The sequence below is a fragment of the Schistocerca nitens genome, chromosome 2 (genome assembly GCF_023898315.1).
Source record: "Schistocerca nitens isolate TAMUIC-IGC-003100 chromosome 2, iqSchNite1.1, whole genome shotgun sequence".
In the NCBI taxonomy this organism is placed as follows: Eukaryota; Metazoa; Arthropoda; class Insecta; order Orthoptera; family Acrididae; genus Schistocerca; species Schistocerca nitens.
The window spans coordinates 736,208,828-736,232,129 of NC_064615.1; the positions used below are offsets into that span (position 1 = coordinate 736,208,828).

The 23,302-nt window shown below is 43.6% G+C and overlaps 1 protein-coding gene across 1 annotated transcript in view; it reads right to left on the bottom strand.

The window, feature by feature from the left end:
* LOC126236948 (acetylcholinesterase-like) overlaps positions 1-21,169 on the bottom strand; it is a 184,080-nt gene extending 162,911 nt beyond the window's left edge. The window contains exon 1 of the mRNA XM_049946642.1: positions 21,022-21,169. Within this exon, the coding sequence (XP_049802599.1) occupies positions 21,022-21,132 (111 nt within the window). The 5' untranslated portion in view covers positions 21,133-21,169. The remainder of the gene's footprint in view (positions 1-21,021) is intronic.
* Between the last annotated feature and the right edge of the window lie 2,133 nt (positions 21,170-23,302).

Below are 23,302 nucleotides of genomic sequence, written 5' to 3' on the forward strand. Positions count from 1 at the left end.
CTCTTCGAAACGCAACGAAACCTGGGCGACAGGTGGTGCACAGGACTTCACGAGTTTGGCAATGGACACATTGGAAGTAAACACACAGAGAGGTCAAGATCGACGCCGCGAACATATATTTACAGTGCTGCATTTATGATCATGCCTGTATAAACATGCGGAAAAATCAAATGAATTCGTTTCTTTCCTAAAACCTTTACGCTTTTACTATTGTGCAGTTTTTAATCATTTTCTGTTCATTAGCTTCAAGTGTAGGTGTTACCACATATGTCTGCTTAGTTTGTTACGCCACTGACAATGAGTCTGAGATGTGGCGACGTCTTCTGTCCTTTTGTTATGAAGCTCTATAGTGGGGCCGCTGAAAGAACGTCCATGACAGCTGGCGGCTATGTTGCCAAAGCTGCATAGCGGCTGCTTCTTGTTACTCTGTGTCGGTCGCTCAACTACGATTGTCACATCGACAAGTCCAGAGCCTTTACAACGCCGTACTACTAAAGCGTGAGAAACAGATAAAAAACTCAGTGGATCGAAACATACTTTCTTCGTAATTAAAACGAAAAAGATTGAAAATATGTCGAGACAACGTAAAGATTACAATGTTACGATATTTCAATATATGCGATTGTGCATCTCTTTCCTGAATCTCACGGAAGAGGACGTAGTCCATAGTCTTTAATGAGAGTGTCATCATTAGCCACATCTATGTCATTGTCATTATCTTCACTGCTGCTGGTCCTGTCACCTTCTAAAATAATTACTACATCTTCCACTCTTTGTCCAGTGCACCTTCTCGTTTCCATGCCTCTTCTAAGATGTGCAAAGTATGAGAGGCAATACTGCTACATTTTGTGGGAGTCACATAGCCCAGTGTTTCACCCTCTAAACATTGGACAGTTTCTGCAGCGTATGTTTTCACCTGAAACTACATGAGTTCTATTGCATTAAAATGGTAATGATATAGTGGAAGGTGCAACATATTATAACCATCTTATTCCGCAATTTTATCAGTTTTTTAAGTGATATTACGTAATTCATGCGCTATTACGATTCCCTTTTTCCTTGTCAAATGTATCTATGCCGTTCTGCTTTAGCCATCCCATTTATCCTGCTTCTGCATGGGGAGACTTTGTTTAATTGGACGGAATGATATTGTGTATCTTTGAATTTTATAGTGGACTTCTTTTCCATCTTTGGAAGCAAAGAGTGTACGAACCACATCTTAAATTTCGTTGCTGTCATTTCCTCTTTGTATTCCCCACATTTATTTTATGTAAACAACAGAGTATTTGGAACAAATCAGTTGACATGTAAAAGAATGTGCCGACTTCCTTTCCCAAAAACAGCTTTCATTGTTCCTTGTACGGTGTCATCAGTCCACGCGGTCGGTCTGAAATGACCAGCATTTACCCATGAATCGTCCAACCAAACGATTTCATGAGGTTTGCACTTCGATAATTCCCACAAAAACAGTATATCCAGGAAACGATATCCTGCCCTTTCAAGCAGAATTCTTCTTTCAGAGCTCGCATCTCGTGGTCGTGCGGTAGCGTTCTCGCTTCCCACGCCCGGGTTCCCGGGTTCGATTCCCGGCGGGGTCAGGGATTTTCTCTGCCTCGTGATGGCTGGGTGTTGTGTGCTGTCCTTAGGTTAGTTAGGTTTAAGTAGTTCTAAGTTCTAGGGTACTTATGACCACAGCAGTTGAGTCCCATAGTGCTCTGAGCCATTTGAACCATTTTGAATCTTCTTTCAGAAAACGTTATCAATCGTAAACCTACCTTACTAAATACCAGTGAAAGACTGGTTTTTCCTGTGAAAAAACAACGCACTACTTCATAGTGAAGGAAGAAGCTTCTTCCAGGTTGGATATTTTTTCAGTGCTTAACAGTTTTGCAATATACACTGAAGCGCCAAAGAAACTGGTTAGGCATTCGTATTCAAATACAATGTAAACAGGCAGATACGGCTGCAACGCCTGTACAAGACAACAAGTGTCTGCTCGGTTATTGCTGCTACAATGACAGGTTATCAAGATTTAAGTGAGTTTGAAGGTGGTGTTACAGACGGCGCACGAGCGATGGTTCACAGCATCTTCGAGGTAGGGATGAAGTGGTGATAACATGAATCTGGCAAAACATCAATTTCCGACATCGCTGCGGCTGGAAAAAGATCCCGCAATAATGGGACCAACGACGACTGAAGAGAATCGTGACTGAAGACGTGCAACCCTTCCGCGAATTGCTGCAGATTTGAATGCTGGGCCCTCAACAAGTGTCAGCGTGCAAACCATTCAACGAAACATCATCGATATGGGCTTTCGGAGCCGAAGGGCCAGTAGTGTTTCCTTGATGACTGCACGACACAAAGCTTTACGCCTCGTCTGGGCCCGTCAAAACCGACATTGGTCCGTTGATGACTGGAAACATGTTGCCTGGTTGGACGAGTCTCGTTTCAAATTGTATCGAGTAGATGGACGTGCACGGGTATGGAGGCAACCTCATGGATCCATAGACCCTGCATGTCAGCAGAGGACTGTTCAAGCTGGTGGAGGCTCTATAATGGCGTGGGGCGTTTGCAGTTGAAGTGATATGGGACCACTGATACATCTAGATACGATTCTGACAGGTGACACGTATGTAAGCATCCTGTCTGATCACCCGCATCCATTCATGTCCATTTTGCGCTCTGACGGCTTGGGCATTACCAGCAGAACAATGCGACTCCCCACACTTCCAGAATTGCTACAGAGTGGCTCCAGGAACACTCTTCTGAGTTTAAACACTTCCGCTGGCAACCAAACTCCCAGAGATGAACGTTATTGAGCATATCTGGGATGTTTTGCAAAGCGCTGTTCAGAAGAGATCTTCACCCGTCGCACCCTGCGGATTTATGGAAAGCCGTGCAGGATCCATGGTGTCAGTTCCCCACAGCACTACTTCAGACATTAATCGAGTCCATGATACGTCGTGTTGCAGTACATCTGTGTGCTCGCGGGGGCCCTACACGATATTAGGCAGGTGTACCAGTTTCTTTGGTTATTCAGAGGATATATATCACTGAATTGCGTCTTCTTGAAAATTATCCAGTTTCGTCGTTTTAGCTGCACGCACGGCAGTTTCCTGTTGGAGACGAAAGAGCAGCAGTTTTTCCCAGTGGATCTCTATCTCATTTCTTCCTCGCTGTTGTCTTCACAGAGATCGTTCTGATTCTCATAGTTGCAGCTACTCTTTCGACAATGAGGATGAGGATTTAAGGTAGCATCCCTACCTATGTGCCTGAGGAAGAGACCGCTCGTACTGGCGCTTGTGTGTCCCCTCACACAATGCGCTCCACTTTTGTGAACTGCCATGAACGTTCTTTCAGCAGTCTGACTTCGTATAATCAATGTAAGACATGTACATATAAGCCAGAATGAGATTTTCACTCTGCAGCGGATTGTGCACTGATATGAAACTTCCTGGGAGATTAAAACTGTGTGCCGGGCCGAGACTCGAACTCGGGAACTTTGCCTTTCGCGGGCAAGTGCTCTACCAACTGAGCTACCCAAGCACGACTCACGCCCCGTCCTCACAGATTTACTTCTGCCAGGAGAGCTTCTGTAAAGTTTGGAAGGTAGGAGACTAGGTACTGGCAGAAGTGAAGCTGTGAGGTCGGGGCGTGAGTCGTGCTTGGGTAGCTCAGTTGGTAGAGCACTTGCCCGCGAAAGGCAAAGATCCCGAGTTCGAGTTTCGGCCCGGCACACAGTTTTAATCTGCCAGGAAGTTTCATGTACATCAGCGTTTCCCAACGTTTCACTATTCGTGACCCAAGTTTGAATCATAATTTTCATCGCCCCCCTCCCCCCTTCCTCCTTCCTCATACGATAAAGATACAGCCCTTACAAACTCCCAACATAAGTAAATTCATTGCTGTTTTGCAACACCGATCATCTACATTGTTAAAACCAGAAACGATGGCCCTCTATTGCTCTGTTTTATATGTAGCGCGCTAAAGCAGAAAACCAAGAAATGTTCGCAAATGTTGAAGAATATGTTAAAACGTACAAGGGTGACGAAAGAACATGGAAAAACAGTTTTGCAGCCATTGAACATCACGCTGGAAAAGAATCCTAAAAACGTATGGATCCATTTCAAAATACCCTCGTTGTCTCTCACCTGCAGAAGATATTTTCATAGATTTCGCTGCAACAGATGAAATGAAAAGACAGTTTAGTGAAGAATTTTGGGCAGGGAGTATTGATGAGATTTCTGCACTGATAAATAAAAGCATTTCGTATGCTATCACCATTTTCAACGTACTACCTTTGCGAAAAGGATTTTTCTATGTTGGCTGCCTTGAAGACAAATTACAGCTCTAAGATAAACATAGTAAAAGAACTCAGAGTGTCTGCTTCTAACACTAAGTCCTCCTACGAAAATCTTTACCCTGCAATCTAGGTCCAAGGTAGTCACTAAAAACTACTAAAGTTCTTTTCAATTTAGTATTAAAAAGCGACTTATTATACCATTAAGTATTTTGCTTGGTTTGCTTTTAGTAAATTAATACATTCTTGAATTCATATATTTTTGCATTCAAAAAGCTCGCTCCCCCCCCCCCCCCCCCCCCCCAACTACTGTTACCACGGCCCCCTAGGGGGCGAGGTGTGAGAGGGGTGCGCCCCGTAGGTTGAGAATCGCTGATGTATATAAACATTTTGAAAACCGCTCAATGAGGTGACAAAAGTCGTGGGGTAGCGATATGCGTATGTACAGTTGGCTGTTGTATCGCGTACACAAGGTATAAAAGGACAGTGCGTTGGCGGAGAAGTCACCTGTACTCAGGTGAGTCATGTGAAAAGGTGGCCGACCTGATTATGGCCACACGAAGGGGATTAACAGCCCTTGAACGCGGAATGACAAGAAGTTTGGCATATTCCATTTCGAAAGTCGTTAGGGTTCAAAATGGTTAAAATGGCTCTAAGCACTATGGGACTTAACATCTGAGGTCATCAGTCCCCTAGACTTAGAACTACTTAAACCTAACTAACCTAAGGACATCACACACATCCATGCCCGAGGCAGGTTTCGAACCTGCGACCGTAGCAGTAGTGCGGTTCCGGACTGAAACGCCTAGTATAACACTTCCGTCTGCTACTACTGTACCATAACCTCAATGCTAGAAACAGGTTGTGACATAAAAATATTTTGTAAAAGCAATTATGGTGCAAAGCAACAGAGCAGTGTTACCCTCTGAGAGGAATTTTGTTATGTTGACCGTGTTGTACCTAACGGAGGTGGCTTATCGGAAATGAAAGTCAGAATTACGTAAATATTTGAACAGTACCAAACAAAATTTTGCCTATCTGCACTGTTCAACGGATAAAGAAAACGGTCGCCAGCCTAATTAGGCAAGAAAAAGATTAACGTTCTCGTTTAAGGAAGTAGATATAAGTAACTATAACGGATCCACACAACCTATACTTTGTCACACGCGAGTGCAGTGAACTATTACACATACATATGTTTACGGTAAGATTGGAACTAACAGAGCAGCAGAAACAATTTGCAAAATTATAACAGCTATCGAAACACACTATTACTTTCAGGGCTTACACAAAGTGAATGGTCTTTATAACATTACTATTAATATGCACTTCTAATACACAAGAGAGACATACACTTAACAAACATGAGTATATAACGTTTCACAACTGCAGTTTTCCACTTTTACTACAGCGAAACACAATGTTGACAAAATTGCAAGAAACTGACTCACCTTTTTGAATTTACTACAGATATCAAGGTGATCATTTGCTAAGCAAAACTTTAGAAGCCTCAGCCTTAAGAACTTTTAATTTTGCAGTTGGCAACAGCACTTTAATAAGCAGTTTTAATAGGAAAATTATTTTCGCAAACAACATTTACTTTAACTCACTCTCTTGCCACATTAACTTTAACTTTCTTTTTACTAAGTTCAAGAGGCGTTAATTAGCATAACATTGGTCATAAATGTTCTTTCAGTAGGGACACTCGGTTATTACTTTAGTTCAAACGGAAAGGAACCTAAGAGGTGTTATGATAAGGAGAAAAATCAAGATAGGTACATAAATTCAAATATAAATTACCTTATATTTGAGCACAATAACACATCCATTAAGCTGATCCTTCACTGTACATCATTATAGTATTACGTTACAGTGATTGCGCAACGTGGTGGCAACTGCATGTTGGTAGGTGGATTCGCAGACAGAATTGCTGGACTCTGTCATTTCTTGGTGGCGACGACAGATACAAATTCCAGAATAGTTCCAGCTATTTATCCATCCATCCGAGGCATTGGAAAGTAGCAGTAAAAGCCTCTCTCGGAACCAGCACAATATGCATATTTTACATGGCAGTGCACAGTTTGGTAGTTCGTCCCCGACTCGTAGCTCGTCCCCGACTGGTAGCTCGTCCCCGACTGACTATCAGTTCCACCTTTTCCACCTGGGCCAACCACAATTTGCGCGCGCTACACAGTTCCGTTCCCGAGGGGAACCACTACACCTTTTACATACAAACTAACTAAGAACCCTAAGTGAGGATCAGCAGTTTACATAACAGTAACCAAATACATTAAATAAAACAGAACATTTGCACATATTGACATTTCTACAAAAAATTATTCACACAAAATTACAATTATATACAGTAAATTTTGTTCCCTCCAAATGGGATAAAGAGTTTAAATGAAAGATACACAACACTGCATAGAACCAAACCATGACATCAAAGTTTGTATAAAGAAAGCAGTATACAATTTTGTGTTACCTATTCAATCAAACATATTTACAGAAGCTCAACGATGTAATTTTAAATAAAACAAAAGCAAAATAAATCAGTAGAGTATTAGAGCTATGGTGTTACACTAGGACCTGCTCGGCCACATCGGCAGGCCAGCCGTTAGGGAATACATTTATTCCGAGATCCACAGTGTCAAGAGTGTGCCGAAAATACCAAATTTCAGGCATAACCTCTCATCTCGGAAAAGGCAATGAGTTGCCAATAGTAACAGACAGGCAACACTGCGTGAAATAATTGCAGAAATCAGTGTGGGACGTATGACAAACGTAACCTTTAGGGCAGTGCGACAAATTTTGGCGTTAATGGACTATGCCGACACTACTGCCTTTGCTAACAGCACGACATCGCCTGCAGCGCCTCTCCTGGGCTCGTTACCATATCGGTTGGACCCTACACGACTGGAAAACCGTGGACTGGTCAGACGAGGCCCTATTTCAGTTAGTAAGAGCTACTGGTAGGGTTAGAGTGCGACACACACCCCATGAAATCATGGACCCAAGTTGTCAAAAAGGCACTGTACAAGTTTTGGTGGTGGCTCCATAATAGTGTAGGCTGTGTTGACGTGGAATGGACTGGGTCCTCTGGCCCAACTGAACCAATCATTGAGTGGAAGTGGCTCTGCTCGGCTACCTGGAGACCGTTTGCAGTCATTCATAGATTTCATGTTCTCAAACAACAATGGACTTTTTATGTATAAGAATGCGCTAAGTCACCAGGCCACAATTTTTCGCGACTGGTTTCAGGAACACGCTGGACAATCCGAGATAATGATCTGGCCACCCAGATCGCCTGACATGTGAAGTAATCGCGAGAAAAGTCGATGCACAAAATGCTGTACCAGCAACACTTCCGCAATTACGGACGGCTGTAGAGGCAGCATGGCTCAATACTACTGCAGGGGACTTCCAGCGACTTGTGGAGTCCATGCCACGCCGAGCTGCTGCACTACGCCGTGCAGAAGGAGGTCCGACACGATATTGGGAGGTGTCCCACGACTTATGTCACCTCATTGTGTGTTCGTTTCGGCCTGGCCTTTTTCTGCTTTCTTCTTCAAGACGTGGAAATTTCAGATACACTTCTCATATTATCATCGTCTTTCTGAGCAACAAAATATTTAGTAAGTCTGAAAACCAAAAACTATCAGACTGTTCAAACATGATATTTTTTACGTTGGTATCATTGTGCATAGTTTAATCGACAGACATACAGAATATACAGCTGTTGGACAATGTAATACTCTCTCCACATCTTCATTCGTACTCCGCAAATCACCGTCCAGTATATGGTGGAGAGAGCACTTCGTATCAGTGTTAGAAACTTCGTGTATTCCATTCACGTACTGAGCAGGAGGAAATCACCTACACTGCAGGAAATACTACAGCCAACCAGCTTGTAGTCGGTTGCAATATTGCCTACAGTGTAATTTACGTAAACAGATGCAGTGTTGTCCAACCAAAATTGATAACAGAAAAAATGACTATGTGCACCTACTTGTATGTTACACATTCGTGTGGCATATAACGACCTGTCTTAATCCTAGCAGTGTGTCCATGAGTTCGGTCAATGTTTGAAATCATGGCTACACGGGAATTCCAAAAGATGGAGCAATATTCTAGAATTGTTCTCACTTGTGTCTAGTATGCCATTTTCTGAATATATTCACTTTCGCAAACGTAAACATATTGCAATCGCATATTTTCACTCTTTTAGGTCTTCGTCCACTTAAATATTGTTTTTTGCTAATATCTACAAATCACGGAGTGGCGAAATCGGCCACTACCGAGGCCGCATAAGCAAAGGCTCGCAAAAGGTTAAGCCCGTTTTACACGAGACATGCGACACGAATAAGAAACTCGTCGGCTACTAAGGCGCTCCACTCGGAAGACGGTCCAACTATAAGAAAGTCGCGTGTTCTACATGTTTACTGCGTTGGTTGTCAGCTCCCTGCAGAGGCCTCGACGACATAAATTAACTTTTCGAGACTATGTACTTTTGTAATGATTATTGTATTTATTTGTATTTCAGACGGACAATGAGACGTTGCATCACTTGATTTCATGCAGTGTATGTGAAACAAAGTCGCCTACGTGTGTAATCAACCTCATTATAAAAGGTCGAAATCATGGAGAAATGTTACGTTTTTGTTGGCAGCGTTAATTTGTTCAATGGAGATAAGGTTTTCCTTTAATGACAAGACACATTGTGGCTTACCTCTAATTACATCGTGAATGCGTGTTGGCGAAGAATAATGTATGTTTAAGAGTAACCCCCATACAGATCCGGATCGCTTCATTACATTCATTTCCTCACACTCACATCTTATCGGTTAAATTAAAGCGAATATTTATAGCAAATGTTTTAACTGTTGATTATTTATGTAACGGACAAAGTACAACGTTTCGCTGAGCAGGAGAGACAATTCACAAGGAACTTGGCACCGATTGTCGGTTGGGCTCCCCATCAGGTATTCTGCGCATGCGCCAAGCATCATAGCTTGAGAATATGATCGATCCTATTTCGTATAAAAGCGATCGTACGCGAAAATTTTGTGAAGTGGCCCCGACTACACGGTTGAGGACGGAAGAACCGGTGGATCACACGACGGGAAAAACCTGCAAGGAATATGGTTTTAAGCCATTCCCTCGTCCCGCGCCTGTATTGCACGGTGTTGGCAGTCATTTCTACTGTGATATTTTGTCCCAGTAGTACTGTAAGGAAGTTGCTGAATAGACGTCTGTAGCTAATATGATTATGTGGCAACACTGGGATTGGCTCAGACAGCTGCTGCCTTTACAGCACGTTCATGTTGAACAGTGAGGTTGTTACTGATAGAGCATTGTACGATCTCAGAGGTCAATGAGCTGGCGCTGAAGCAAATACCCTACATATACGTTATTAAATGCTTCCGGCATTTTTCCAGTTTCTGCAGCATGAGGGCTAGAGCGAGACGCGACGGTGGAAGAAGGAAGCAAAACATATGGAGAGTACGCTGTTCGTCCAAAATCAAGACTTGTTTTATTCATGGCGTATAAGGAACATCAGCTATGTAACTACGGTGGCAGCTTAAACTAACAACTGAAAAACAACAGATGTGCATTCAGCAAATTAGTTGTGGTCAGTCAGTGTTAAGTATCTGACGTGCAAAACCAGTGTATCAACACTGCTGTGTCATAAATACCAGTGGAATAACATCTTTGAATCAGTCGTTCAAGACATTCTACATAACGTTTTGATGAAGAGAAAGGTTTGTGCAAAGTTTGACATGCACACTTTGACTCCCGAACGAAAACAACAAGGCGTGGATGCGTATCAAATGCAAAACGCACACAACTGCAAACCACTGTGAGTGCATGGCAGAGGGTATTCAGCGTGGTACCAGACGTTACGGATTCTTCGCATTCCAGTCGCGTCTGGATCCCAGGACGAATGACTGCGTGCTGCATTTCGACTAATCTCGCCTTCACTGTCTCTGCAGGAGCGATACGTGAGGGTTGGAATATCACTGGATTGGTCATTTAATCTTCCTGTCACAAGGCGGAATACCAGAACACATGTCACCTGGTCGCATCTGGCGTCAATCTGCTAATTACGAGTTATCAAAATTAGCGTAACGCTCCTCAGTTAGTCAAATAAACCTCTGACCATTTGTGCTTCCTTTCTTTGTAAACGTTCAACTCCTCTGTTCATATCTGGAATTCGTCATACACACTACGGCAATATCTTAAGATGGGACTGACAGCATTTTCTCAGTATCCTGCCAACTAACCATAGTGTGCTAATCTTCATTACCTGAGGTTTAAGAATCAACTGGGAGAGGTGTGTTTCTGTGTGCTGCCACAACTGCGGTTGTGTGATCAATCCACAAGATGTCCCTAAAAAATGTTACATCCACGTATATGCATAAGTTAACTGACTTCTATATTGCTAACTAGAAACTCGAAACATTGTAAATACGCTTGCGCGGGATAGTTTTCGTTATCTTGTAGCGCTTGCCAGATCAGGTTTTTCCAACATCTCTGTGATACCCTCCCACGGATAAAACAAATCCCTGACGATTCGTGTTGCCCTTCTGTATACAGGATGTCCAAAATAAACACTGAGAATCTCTATGGGCAGCTTCATTAAGCTTAAACATGGAAAAAAGTCTAGTAAACATGAGCTTTGAGCATCTGTTCATCTTCGATACTAACAAATACATCTTTTCTACTTCAAGCTCTTTGCTTTCCATATTTTGGGAGGAGGCAATATGGAACAAAACAAGAAAAAAATTTGGAGTAAACATGGACCCCAAAATGCGTACCTTAACAGCTACGAGTACTTACTCAGTGCCGCGTGGGATTAGCCGAGCGGTCTCAGGCGCTGCAGTCATGGACTGTGCGGCTGGTCTCGGCGGAGGTTCGAGTCCTCCCTCGGGCATGGGTGTGTGTGTTTGTCCTTAGGATAATTTAGGTTACGTAGTGTGGAAGCTTAGGGACTGATGACCTTAGCAGTTAAGTCCCATAAGGTTTCACACACATTTGAACCATTTGAACTTTCTCAGTGGAAGAGCTTTCCTTCACACTAGTGAAGATGAACAAGTGTTCATAGCTGTTAAAGTGTACATCTCAGGCACAGTCTTTACGGATTTGTTTTGGTCTATTCTACCTCCTCCCAAAATATGGAAAGCGAAGTCATTGCAGTGGAAGAGGTCTGTCCATAGTATCGACGATGAATAAGTGCTCATAGCTCTTAAAGTATGCATTTTAGAGCCCATGTTCACCGACATTTTTTTCTGGTTTTGGCATAAGGAAATCGTCCCTAAAGCTTGGCCCCTTTTTATGGGAGGGAGGGGGGTACCCTCTACACGTTTTGTAAGCAATCTCCTTTGCAGACTTGTTGCAGTTTTCCAACTATCCTATTAATGAACCAAGGTGTGTTACTTGACTAGTGCTGAGCACATGAGATCATCCAATTTCATATTCCAACAAACTGTTACTCTGTGATATTAGTATCGTAAGTTGATTGATATCATTGTGTCTCACGCATATTGTACTCATACGATAATACATTTTTTTCGTCCTGTAAATTTTACAATTTTACATTAATGAACATTTAAAAGAAGTTTCCACTCTTTGCAGCACGTATCAATATCTGTCTGGGTATTTGTATAGATTGTTTTTCAGATAATACATTACTTTTGATGGTCTCAACATTCGGTTTGTATGATCGGCTGCTAAATAAAAAATTCAACAATAATTCTTATGTGGATGATTAATAATATTGCACGAGTTTACAGTAGTACCTACGATAGACCATCGGTTGCGTTGCCGTAGTATCTGGTGTTGCAAGACCACTGGAAATTGGCCTTAACCAATCTGTTAGCTAATTTTTTGTTATTCTAGCGCACACTAGAGAACTGAAAATTTTCAATTTATTTGACAATCGCTCCGCTAAGCGTTTAACCCAGGTAATTCTTATAACGTAATCTCACTAGTAGGGCGGGTTCGCTGTGTCTCCTAGTTGTGCCATGCGGCATGTGCCGTTCGTATGCGCGTATCCGAATGGACAGCGGCCATACGAGCAGCGCTATTGCAGGTTAAATGTGCAGCCAATTAGTGCGTTCAATTTATCATCGCTGGGCCGCGCCAGCGATGTGCCAGCAACAAGGCGACGAGGGGAACCCAGCGACGTAGCTGCATTTCAGAGTGTGGGTGAAGCTATTGCTTATCCAAACCTCGAAATTGCTTGAAGGATGTTTATGACAATGTATATGACTGTACGCAGTTTCTACAAATTAAAAATAATTTAAAAATTAGTAAGGTCGGGTATTGGTGAAAGCTGACTGTCTACTTTAGCTAACTCATCGATAGAAAACGACATAACTGCTAAACTTGACTTCAGTCACAGTCAATGACTTCACTTCGTTCAAAACCAAGGAAAGGTAAAATAAAATTATAATAAACAAACAATTCCTTCAAAGTGATAGTTTCTCAACTCTTACTTTTAGCTATTTTTTCGTTTCTAATTAATAAACTATGCACTACTAATAATTTATTAGCAGCAAATATAAAGAGATGTTTCCATATACAGAGCTGCCATAAATAATAATATATAGATTTTATAATATTTTAAGTTTTTTTGGGAAGCCTACACAATTTACAATTTATTTGCCACAATGATACATATAAAATGTTGTGCGCAATATTTTTCTTCGATGTAGTTCAAGCAATACTTTTCAATCAGCTTCATTCTCATTAAACCAACTTATAAAGTTAAAACAATTCTAAAAAGCGGAGAAAAAAGTCGCAGACAGGTAGTTTTACAGGAAAGAGGACGGTTGACCAAGTGGCGTCTTAAATTTAACGCCGCTCAAAGCCAGGCAGTGATCATAAAACAGCATAAAGTGCCTGTGGATCTTATTCTGGTGCGGATCACGGGAGGTCCAATACTACGGACTCCCACAGCAAAGTTCAAAAATGGCTCTGAGCACTATGGGACTTAACTTCTGAGGTCATCGGTCCCCTAGAACTTAGAACTACTTAAACCTAACTAACCTAAGGACATCACACACATCCATGCCCGAGGCAAGATTCGAATCTGCGACCGTAGCGGTCGCGCGGTTCCAGACTGTAGCGCCTAGAACCGCTCGGCCACTGCGCCGGCCCACAGCAGAGTACCTTGGTTTAGCACTTGATAGGCGTCTTACATGGAAGCCACATATAGAAGAGGTCAGAGGGGAAGCGTAAGGTCGCCTGACGGCGCTGTACCCACTTTTAAATCCAGTGTTGACTCTTTCCGCACACCGCGCCATAACGCTATATCTACCAAATGTAGAAGTGTGAGACCGGAATTTCGCTGAACATGGTGCTAGCCGTCAGTGTAGGACACGCGAGACCGCGTCTGCAGCGCCACCTGCGTTCTGTAACAGCTGACGACGAATATCAAAACACAGTAACCAAGTTCCATGCATCGGTACCTGCTTCAAACCCCTAACACGTCGAGTTTTGTGCCTACGAACTACGATTTGCGAACAGCATTGGTTTTCTATTATCATTTGAAGAAAACTGCTGCAGAATCGCATCGAATGCCTGTCGAAGCTTTCAGCGAACACGCTCTTAGGAAAACACATTGTTTCGAGTGGTTCAAAAAATTCAAACGTGTTGATTTTGACGTGAGAAGACAACGAATTGCAGGCTTTATTGTATGAAGATGATACTCAAACTCAACAGGAACTTGCGAAACAATTGTATGTGATGCAGAAAGCCGTTTCTCTTCGGTTGAAAGCTATAGGAAAGGTGTAGAAAGTGTGAAAATGGGTTCCGCGTGAACTGAATGAAAGACACCAAGCAAATCGAAAGACCACTTGTGATATGCTGCTCGCCAGTTACAAGAGAAAGTCGTTTCTCCATCTAATAGCGTCAGGCGATGAAAAATGGATATATTTTGAGAATCCTAAGCATCGTTAATCATGGGTGAGTCTAGGTAAACCATCGACATCCACTGCAAGACCAATCGCTATAGAAAGAAGACAATGCTCTGTGTTTGGTGTGATCAGTAGCGTGTCATCTGTTATGAGCTGCTAAAACCTGGTGAAACCGTTAACACTGGTCGCTACCAACAGCAAATAATCGATTTAAATCGAACATTACGTGAAAAACGACCGGAATACGGAAAAAGGCAGACACAAGGTATATTGTACCCGGATAACGCCCCATCACACACAGCAAAACGGGTCAGGGAAACGGTCGAGGCGTTCAGTTGGGAAATACTAGGGCATGCGGCATATTCTCCAGACTTGGTTCTATCCGCTTATCATCTATTTGCAAATGGTTCAAATGACTCTAAGCACTATGGGACTTAACATCTGAGGTCATCAGTTCCCTAGAACAACTTAAACCTAACTAACCTAAGGACATCGCACACATCCACGCCTGAGGCAGGATTCGAACTTGCGGCCGTAGCAGCCTCGTAAATCCAGACTGAAGCGCTTAGAATCGCTCGTCCATAGCGGCCGGCTATCTATTTGCATCCCTGGGTCACGCTGTACCAAAATGGCTCGCTGACTGGTTCGCTTCAAAATAAGATTTTTAGGATCGCCAGGCTTTGCTTGCATCTACCAAGGGACTTTACGAAGTGCGGGTTGCATGCACGGGCGGGAAGCCCTTACTTGCGTGAAGGATTCGAACAGACTGCTCCACTTTTCCTCGAACTGTCGAGGCAGTCTGGAAATAGGGTCACAGCTTCTCTAGAAACCCGACACACCGTCGCAGGACCACAAGATGGCCAGACCTCCTCCGTGAATAATTTCCGCGATCAACAGAGGCACTACAACAGCATGCAAAAACGAAAACTCAAAAAGTAGAGGTCATAAAGGAACTCGAGGTCAAAGAAAACAATACGCGGAAATTCAGGAACAGCGCAAAGCGCTTAACCTGAAAAACCACATGATAGCTACAGCTGCCAGTAAGGAAAATGCGATGAGGTGATGAGGGGAACGGTAGAGGGAGGGGGAGGGGATTGGGTGGCAGTCCTGCCAGAGGCGCAAGGTCACCTGCTCCAGATCTTCGCCACTAACCTTGCAATCGGTTCCCTGCAATTCTTTCTCTTTGCTGTAGGCATTGTCTTGCATCTAAGGAGAACTGCCGTTCATCACAGCAAGAGCAAACTTTGTCCAAGTTTATGTGAGTTTCCTTACGATCGTCCAACAACGATACTTCCTTGTCGACAGCACGATAGGGCTCAAGAGGAATGTTGGATACGAGTCGTCCGCTTTGGCCAGTGACGTACTGTTTACGACTGCTGTCACGTCAGCTTTTGGTGCATATATTCACTGTGTGTTGCAAAAACAAAACAAAAATAATACATAAACAAAATGTTTAAAAAGTTCATATGGTGACTAAAAAAATTTGGTGTTGTTATCCCGAGGTATAGGTTAGGCTGGAAGACAACAATTTGGATGTGAATTGGCGAAATCAACGAATCTGATACTAAAAAAACTTGCTTGTGGTGACAGACCGATCTGCAGCTTTGCCCGAGATTTGGATTAGGCTAGAAGGAGACAGTTTGGTTGTGAGTTCGCGAGGCTGACGTGTGTGACACTGAAAAAACCTGTTTATGGTGACAGATTGATCCGTAGCTTAGCCCGTTCGAGAAAAATCACCAGGAACATCACGTTATAATCACCATATTGCTTTGTCGCATGTTTACTATGTTACCGGTCAAAGCCGAGGACTAGTGCCCAACATTCCTCTATACGCCACGGTAGCCAGTCAGAAGTATAACCCTAGTTGATAAAATTTACGTGCAGTGAGAACATTAGAAGTCCCATTACACTGCCTGTGGACAGGCCAGGAGCTACTTTCGCTTTTCTTGTACATTCGTTGTTCAGTACAACGTAGTAGTTATTATTTGCGAAAATCCTGCTAGTTATAATTTGCGAAAAATCCTTCGATCCAATTTCACATCTGTGAAGATGCCTTTAACAATGGTATTTCCGTTACTAGCCGAGGATGTGGTAAATCGTCAGATGAGATTCGGAAATACAAGAAGAGGGAAGCTAGTTGTTCACCGGCATCTACTATTTGCGAAATATTGTATACGAATGATGTAAGTTCTGTTCCACGCTAGTGATTTTTTTCTGACTCAATGCTGATTCTGTGAGAAAAGATTTTTTCCTTCGGGGACGTCACACTGTTGGGTTCAGAATTTTCTTTAGATACCGTAACAGGTCAACGTTAGCGTGTTGCGTATCCGACATTTTACCCTTTTCTTGTAACGAAGAGTGACCTGCACTGTTTTTTGCCTTCACGAGGGATAAAACACTGGACAAAGACATTTCCTGTAAACACGATCTTCGAAAGGACGTAATTTTGCAACTTATTCAATGAAAATACAACTGGAGTTCTGTCCGAGGTTCCTCTCTTGTTCGCTCTAAATAATGTTAATTGTTTTGCAACACTTGGAATGCTTAAATCAGTGCCTCTCATTTCCGAGTGTGTGTAGCAGTCAAACAGTAGTGCGGTGTACGACGTTTTAGAATGCGGAATATGATGTTACTGCTTTCTGCCTACTGCCACAGTTTCCAAAAGCATACAGATCGACGGGAGACTGAATGACAGGACTGGATCTGTTTACTGACTGTACGTAGGCATATGTCAAGAAATAGCTAGATCTTCCTAGACTTGGCACGCAGCCCTTCTTGTGAAGGCCTCAGATGGTATTTACTTTTCTCTCTTTCCTTGCAGTCTCCCTTGTTGCGAGAGTCAATTAATCTGTTTTCTTCGCAACATTACCCTTATGAACAGCACATTATAAATACCTCACTTTTAGAGATTGTGATCTCAACTTTCCCTTAGCTCGCAGGTGGCTTCTGCTTGCCCATTCTACTAGAACATCCAGAACGAGATTTTCACTCTGAAGCGGAGAGTGCGCTGATTTGTAACTTCCTGACAGATTAAAACTGTGTGCCAGACCGAGACTCGAACTCGGGACCTTTGCCTTTCGCGGGAAAATGCTCTACCGACTGAGCTAGCTACCCAAGCACGACCCTCGGCTCCTCCTCACAGCTTCAATTCTGCTAGTACCTAGTCTCCCACCTTCCAAACGTCACAGAGGCTTTTTACGAATCTGGCACCACTAGCACTCAGCCGCTAGAGGACTTGCCCGCGAAAGGCAAAGATCCCGAGTACGAGTCTCGGTCCGGCGAGCAGTTTTAATCTGCCAGGAAGTTTGCTACTAGCACATGTCTGGAATTATTCTGATCTACCAGTGGCTCATGAACTTCCGCGTGAGACAGCAATGTATCTGATGTTGGAACAGAATAATCCTGAGTTCTATATACTACAATAGTCCGAACTACAGTAGTTGTCGGATTTCAGAAAGTGAAACGATGTCCGTCGCTGAGGTACTCGCTATTAGCGGCAGAAAGTACTCCTACTTCCATTAAAAATATGAATTCGGTAACTATATCTCTGTAATTAACACTGATAGCGAAAAGTATGTCAGCACTATGCCTCTTTCGTCGTGCGCAATCACAGACGCAGGCGAATAAATGTGCATGTACAAAAATTTGTGGAGAGAATGCATGTACGCCTCGTCGTTCTCGTGTGTACAGGTTGCCTCCTCAATGAGAAAGCAGTCTGCTATGAATGAAAAGGCGACAGAGAAAGAAAACTCAAAAGCGACTATAGGCAAAGAAGTATCTACATAACAGAGAAACCGAGAGTGACGACAACGTTTCGTTTGCAAATTTCATAAGGATGTCACAGCGAGATTTTAGATCTGCCAATTGGGAAACCGCAGCGCTGAGTTGCCAATAACATTTCGTTAACTAGCAACCGGCGATTTATATACCGGTTCGAACTCCTTATTCCGCATTTCAAAACAAAGCATTTCCGTGATTATTCCTGAAACTGAGAAATACTTGAGGGAGGTTTTTAATAGTGAAGGTTAGTTAACTTTCAATGAGTCATTTGTATTCTATTTGTTTACACAACTTTAATCATGAAAGATGATATGTAGATTAACATCCTCGGACTCGACAAACCTGGAAATTTCATAGACGTCAGAATCCGCTAGAGTGGAGACTGTATTTTCAATTTTGTATTTTTTGCGCCATCAATGCGCTTCATTTCTGTTTCTAGTAGTTTGTTGAGGAACTACACATACCCTATCGCTTCCTTTGTTTAGATGTCAGGCTGCTCAGTTGTTGTAATTTTAAATCACCATTGCATCAATATTCGTCCACGGTTTTCATACATACTTTTCATAAATTTCTGGCTTATTGTTCTTTGTTTTCCTACTTGGAAAGTCAACGGTTTCTTATTCTTTACAGTAATATGATCGGAACCTTTATATCTAATAATTGTTTCCAGGGCAATGCATCTCAAAATATTATTCAAATAGTCTTCAAAAGCGACATTCCATACGACTTTTTTCCTATGTAATCATCTGTGAACTTAAATGTGCTTTTTTGGGAGTTAACGGACATTATTGCGCATTATAGATCACTTGACAGTATAACGACAACACGCTACGCAACGAAACACACATGGCTCCCAGCTGCCTGTCGTCTTCTAAAAAGGGCAAGGATTCCCACTGCCGGCCGCTGTGGGCGAGCGATTGTAGGCGCTTCAGTCTGGAACCGCGCTGCTGCTACGGTCGCAGGTTCGGATCCTGCCTCGGGCATGGGTGTGTGTGATGTCATTAGGTTAGTTAGATTTAAGTAGTTCTAAGTCTAGGGGACTGATGACCTCAGATGTTAAGTCCCATAGTGCTTAGAGCCATTTGAACCACTTTTTATTCCCACCGGAGGTGGGTATCACTGAGCTATACCCACTGTAATACTTTCAGTTCTGGCTTTACAGGCATCATATTCAACTACAAGAAGGTTTGCTTAGAGGAGTTCAGAAAGCATCACTGGGAAGACGACGTAATATGTTGTGAGGTACTGGTGACAGATGGTTTATTCGGTACATGTATCGTGAGAAAAACCGCCTAAATTGTGGTCCTCCTCCGCGATTGGCTGCTGTGTTTGTAAGTAGCGCGCCAAAATGATCAACATCCATTATTAATATAAGAAAAATTAAACAGTGAATTTACTTGCATTTCGTATAAATGCACCTTTAAATAGCAGACTATCATTCCACTACTTTAGAAGTTTTAATTACCAGCGGAATAATAAACAATTGCTAAACGGAAAGGCAGAAGAAGCACTTTCGAGACCTTCCGGTCGCGCTAACTTAGATGGAGGGCGAGGTGGTTCGGCCGTCGTACCAGAGCTCGATCGTCAGTCTCGGAGGACAGACATGTTGTCTGTAGTGGTTAGTATCAGTTAAGACATAGTTAGCAATCTGTGGGTTTTGGACGTATAATTGAGCACCAGTCTGATAGTAATTACGCAACATGTAGTTCATTGTTTCTTTTACTGTCTGTGAAAGTGTGAATAATGGAAATATTTGTAATTCATAAAGTGGTCTACTGTTGTGCAGTTTCTCTATTCTGCTAGTGAAAAGCGCGCGGCTTACCGTTTAAACAAACCGATATAAATTTCATTATTTATACAGCACCGGTTCCTCGCTAACAGCCATTTGAACCATCTTTTCTTCTTATATTAGTAACGGATGTTTATCGTTTTGGCGTGCTGAGCCTCAAGGAAGCGGTTTGACGACCTCCGTACTGTTTTCTGCACAGGCGACAACTATATAAGACTGATGTAAGACTGGAGGTAGGGGAACATCATTCTGGAACTCAGGTCGGTGGAAGCAACTAAGAACCTCGCGTGTACTGCAGTCTTAGTACAAATGAGACAGTGACACGTCATCTGTGGTAACACAGAGGAGGCAAGAAGGAAGGAAATTATCAAGGGAAGGGAATTATCATACACACAGAAATTCCTCTCGCTATCTCTGTCCTTCACCCGCCGTAGCACAGCCTTCATTTCCAGGAAATAACTCATGCGCATGCGTAATTGCGCTGTTGGAAATTTATGCGCGTACATACAGGTAGAACACAAAAAAGGCGTCGCGTGGACATATCTTATGGGAGTTAAAGTCACTTAGTGAACACTTACAGCTCATTAAGTGGAAAATAGAACTATGTGAAAGGGCTTCGATAACACATCGGTTGGATAAAAGGTAGTGGCAACACGGATATAATTCATACTAGATTTTACTGACAGACGTTCCCCGTATTACATGCCGTCAATGAAATCGCCCCACATCTCGATCACCTTCTCCCACACAGATGCTAGGTGTCGTACACTGTCGGCGTACCCGTCTCTGTCGACGTCTCGCAAGGACCGCCCTATGGCACGGTTGTTGCCTTCTCTTGTGCTGTAGCGCTTGCCACGAAGAGGTTCTTTCATTTTGGCAAACACGTCCTAATCGTACGCAAGGATGTTCCATTATCTCCCACTCCCACACATGCCGCCACTGTCACGTTATTAATGTCTCCTCAGCATACTGTCAGGATAGCTGAAATGGCCTCCCGCACTTTCAGACTGCAACAGACTCAAACACAACCGTCGCCGCTCTCTGCACTGCAACTGTCCTTCCACTATCAGCTACGGACATGCCATGTGTCACACATCCTTCATGTTATGGCAGTGTTGCCGCTACTTTTTATTCAACCCATGTACTTGGCGTTTGCAACAAAGTGACAAGCGATTGTTTTGTAATGAATGGCGAGTAGTAATTATCGGAGAAGAGACAGACAGCGGCAGTACCTGCAGACGGCGCGAGGTGAATACCAGCAGCAGTGCTGTGGCCACGGCAACCAGCGCTAGCGCCGCGCCCACCACCAGTCCGGCCAGCCGCACCGCGCGCCCGGCGAACATGTTGTGAGTTGTGCGCGCAAGTACCCGGCAGAGCTGAGGTACAGTACAGTAGGCAGCGGCTGGGGGCAGGCAGGCCAGCCAGCCAGCGGGCGCCTCTGTCCTACACCTGTAGAGATCGTGCCGGCGCGGCCTTGCACCGACGGCGCCACCTGTTGCGCAACAGTTTGCGGCGAGCAGCAGGCGTGCCTCTGCAGCTGCCATACGCGAAATTTCAGGCCACGGCTAGACAGCTGGCAGTGCAGCGTGCGTGACCTGCGTGCGCAGGGTGGGAAGCGGCTCCGGGCGGTTACAAGCGAGCTGAATGTTTGCAGTTTCGCTCCTCCTCATGTCGTCCATCCACCATAATGACGTGCTGGGTGACCACCTTTGCTTACAGCACATCGGATGGGAATACGAGGGGCGTTTGAAAATTCCGTGCAAAGTCCGAGAGATGGCACCACCGGCACGTATCGATGTCATGTGTAGTTAGTAGCATCTTTGGAAAGAACGCACACCAAGTTTCAGCCATATTGGTCTATTTCTTTGTGTTTGGCATTCGTGTGAATCAAGGAATTCTAGTGATTGTCAAAAAATGGACGAAGAAGAATTTCGTGTGGTGATTAAACATTACTTTATGAAAGGCACAACTCCTCAGGAGACTAAAGAGAAGCTTCATAAACATTACCGTGACTCTGCACCTTCGATTAGAACAGTCTATAAGTGGTTACAAAGTTTTCAGAGTGGCCATATGAGCACAAGTGATGCTGAATGTTCTGGACGCCCTGTGGAGGTTCAAAAATGGTTCAAATGGCTCTGAACACTATGGGACTTAACATCTGTGGTCATCAGTCCCCTAGAACTTTTAGAACTACTTAAACCTAACATAAGGACATCACACACATCCATGCCCGAGGCAGGATTCGAACCTGCGACCGTAGCAGTTGCGCGGTTCCGGACTGAGCGCCTAGAACCGCTAGACCACCGCGGCCGGCCCCTGTGGAGGTTACGACTCCAGAAATCATAGATAAAATCCATGATATTGTAATGGATGACAGAAGAGTTAAGGTGCGTGAGATTGCTAGTGCTGTGAGCATCTCGTAAACGAGTACATAATATTTTGTATAAACATTTGGGCATGAGAAAGCTATCTGAAAATGGGTTCCGCGATTGCTCACGCTTGACCAAAAATGGAATTGTGTGAAGTGTTGCAAGGATGATTTGCAGCTGTTCAGGAAGAATCCGCAGGACTTTAAGCATCGTTTCGTCACTGTGGATGAAACATGGATACGTTACTATACTCCTGAGACCAAACAACAATCTAAACAATGGGTTACCAAGTGAGAATGTGCACCAAAAAAGGCGAAGACCAGTCCTTTGGCCGGAATGGTTATGACGACTGTCTTTTGGGATTCGCAAGGGATAATCCTCATCGACTATCTGGAAAAGGGTAAAACTGTTACAGGTGCATATTATTCATCGTTATTGGAACATTTGGAAACCGAGCTGCAAGAAAAACGCCGGCGATTGGACCACAAAAAGGCCTTTTCCATCACAGCAATGCACCAGCACATACCTCAGCAGTTGTGGTCACAAAATTAAAGGAAATAGGATTCCAACTCGTTTCACATCCCCCCTATTCTCCAGACTTGGCTCCCTTAGACTACTATTTGTTCCCCAATTTGAAGAAATGGCTGGCGGAACAAAGATTTTATTCAAACGAGAAGCTGACTGCAGCAACTAACAGCTATTTTGCAGACTTAAACAATTCTTATTATTCGGAAGGGATCGAAAAATTAGAACAGCGTTGGACGAAGTGTATAAGTCTAAAAGGAGACTATGTTGAAGAATAAAAAAATGTTTACCGCATCCACGTAAGTAGTTTTTATTTTTGCACGGACTTCTCAAACTCCCCTCGTATTTGAGGGCAGGAGGCCGGACCCATTTCCTGGATATCCGCAAGAAGAGCCTCAAACCCAGCGAGGTGGCGCAATGGTTAGCACACCGTACTCGCACTCGCACTCGGGAGGACGACGTTTAGAGCCCGCGTTTAGCCACCCTGACTTTTCCGTGATTTCTCTAAACCGCTTCAGGCAAATGCCGGGATGATTCCTTTGAAAGGGCGCGGCCGATTTCCTTCTCCGTCCTTCCCACATCCGAGCTTCTGTTCCGTCTCTAATGACCTGGTTGTAGA